Below are 1914 nucleotides of genomic sequence, written 5' to 3' on the forward strand. Positions count from 1 at the left end.
GGACGTTAGCAGTAAGTACGATTATGTGCTGTTTAAAGGAGATTCTGGGGATATGAACGACACAAAAAGTGGTCAAAAGTGGTGGCATATGGTCCAAAGTGGTGCCGACTGGTTGCGGTTTATTCCCCAGAAAAACGTATGAACTCATTTATCAATCCAAAAAACTCTTCCAACTTAACAAGATACATGTACACATCATCTATCCAAATCAGCAGGTGTTTGTAGAATAAACGTATGAAACAGTTCTTGATTGTCATTTGAAGATGCAGGGCGGCATCACTGCAACTCTGTGGAACTCGCGTCGGTGTTAAAACGTTTGTATCAGTCATGCAGATCTGAATCTCTATGCTGGCCTTTGCGAGGGGCAATTGCCAAAAGCCCTTGACGAACAAACCAAAGAAATCCATTCCTCGGACATGCTTAGTGATGACCTGCAGAATCGGCATCGGTAGATATTTTATCGGGTCGGATACGGGTAGGGCATGGTAATGGGGTCAGGCGTTCGAAATCGATCTTTCGGATGGTATATTAACGGGGTTTGACATTGGGATGCGGGGTCGTTACGAAACTATAGTGGCCGACTTGTTTGGTATTCGTTATGAAACTCCTCCCATTTATAGAAGTTATCGATTCCTAGCCATTTGGTCTTGCTGGTAACCACTTCTAACCTTTCAACACTTGTCCTTCGCCCGTTTAGTTCTTTCTTCATACTGGACAGCAGAGCAACATCTACTACAACTAGTTCCGGCAGCTGACATGGCGTTCGCCGATCCGGAACCACCGGATCCAGCAGAAGGTATCGCCACAACGCCCTCCAGCGACAACGCCACACCAACATCCCTTCAGCAATCACAACCACACCAGCAACGAGTGCGTCACGAGCAACTTGAACTCAGACGGCAGTGCGACTGCCTCACACTGCAGCAACCCGACAAGAGCGCAACATCAGCTCTATTAACATTGGTGGCTACCATATACACGCGCCTGGTCATCACGTCGCAAAATCGTATACCGCTGTAGTTATTATCGTGGGACAGGGTGCATGGGTAAAGTCGAATTCTTAGCTGCATCGATGGAGTATGGTAACTTTATTCAACATACCTGTCAGCAAGATCACGTGGTTGCAGCACCTACAGTCGATATATTGGAGCCAATGAGAGAGGCTGTCGACGATTTGGCTCGTAGCGATGTCGCTTTGTCTGCCGGTGCTATTTGATCCCGTATCAACGATCAATTTTACGGCGGAGCTCAGAATCAGGCACTAATAGGACTCACAAGAGAGCAAGTACTCAGCCGGGTATACCGTATCCGTAATCGACACTTCGGTGGCAACATACACGGCCGCATTGAGATGCCTCCGTTGTCACGCGTCAGTGGTCGGCCTTTGAACTTCTTTCAATTTCACTATATTACCGGCTTCAACGACAGAGACCAACCAAGTAGATTTATCGGGTGGGCGCGCCCCGAGTTAATTGCACTGTTAAAATACGCGGGTACATCGTTATTTGGTGAAGCGCCAAATCAAGGAACGCTGTAGGGAAAATGGAGTTGCATATGCCCGCTCTAGGTGGGACATATTCTGGCGCTACTTTAAGCGCACATGGCTTGAGCTCTATGACCCTGTTCTTTGCAATGTCCAAGGACTAACTGAACGTCTTGTTACACGAACGAATAACCCATTAGAACGATTTAACCGAAAACTAAATGCTGCATTCTCGACACCCCATCCAAGTATGGCAATGTTCGTGGCCACGATCGAGGCTCTTACGCGAGAGCACGTTGCCCTGTTAGACGCAGTTCGTGGCAGACGTGCTCGCGGAGAACAACGCGAGACTATTCAACTGCCTAGAGCGGTTGAGCTGTCGACGGAGTCTGAGGACTCAAGCTCTGATGAAGATGACACGGAGATGCAGG

General features: G+C 48.2%; 1 protein-coding gene across 1 annotated transcript; it reads left to right on the plus strand.

Annotated features, from left to right (window-relative positions):
• Nucleotides 1-756: 756 nt before the first annotated feature.
• On the plus strand, nt 757-1216 carry PPTG_23111 (hypothetical protein; the record flags this gene model as incomplete). Its single annotated transcript, XM_008908528.1, has 3 exons — nt 757-963; nt 1038-1046; nt 1109-1216. The coding sequence occupies 3 exons, from the start codon at nt 757-759 to the stop codon at nt 1214-1216; spliced, it is 324 nt and encodes a 107-aa protein (XP_008906776.1).
• Nucleotides 1217-1914: the final 698 nt, after the last annotated feature.

This window comes from Phytophthora parasitica (assembly GCF_000247585.1).
Source record: "Phytophthora parasitica INRA-310 unplaced genomic scaffold supercont2.30, whole genome shotgun sequence".
Classification (NCBI taxonomy): domain Eukaryota; phylum Oomycota; class Peronosporomycetes; order Peronosporales; family Peronosporaceae; genus Phytophthora; species Phytophthora nicotianae.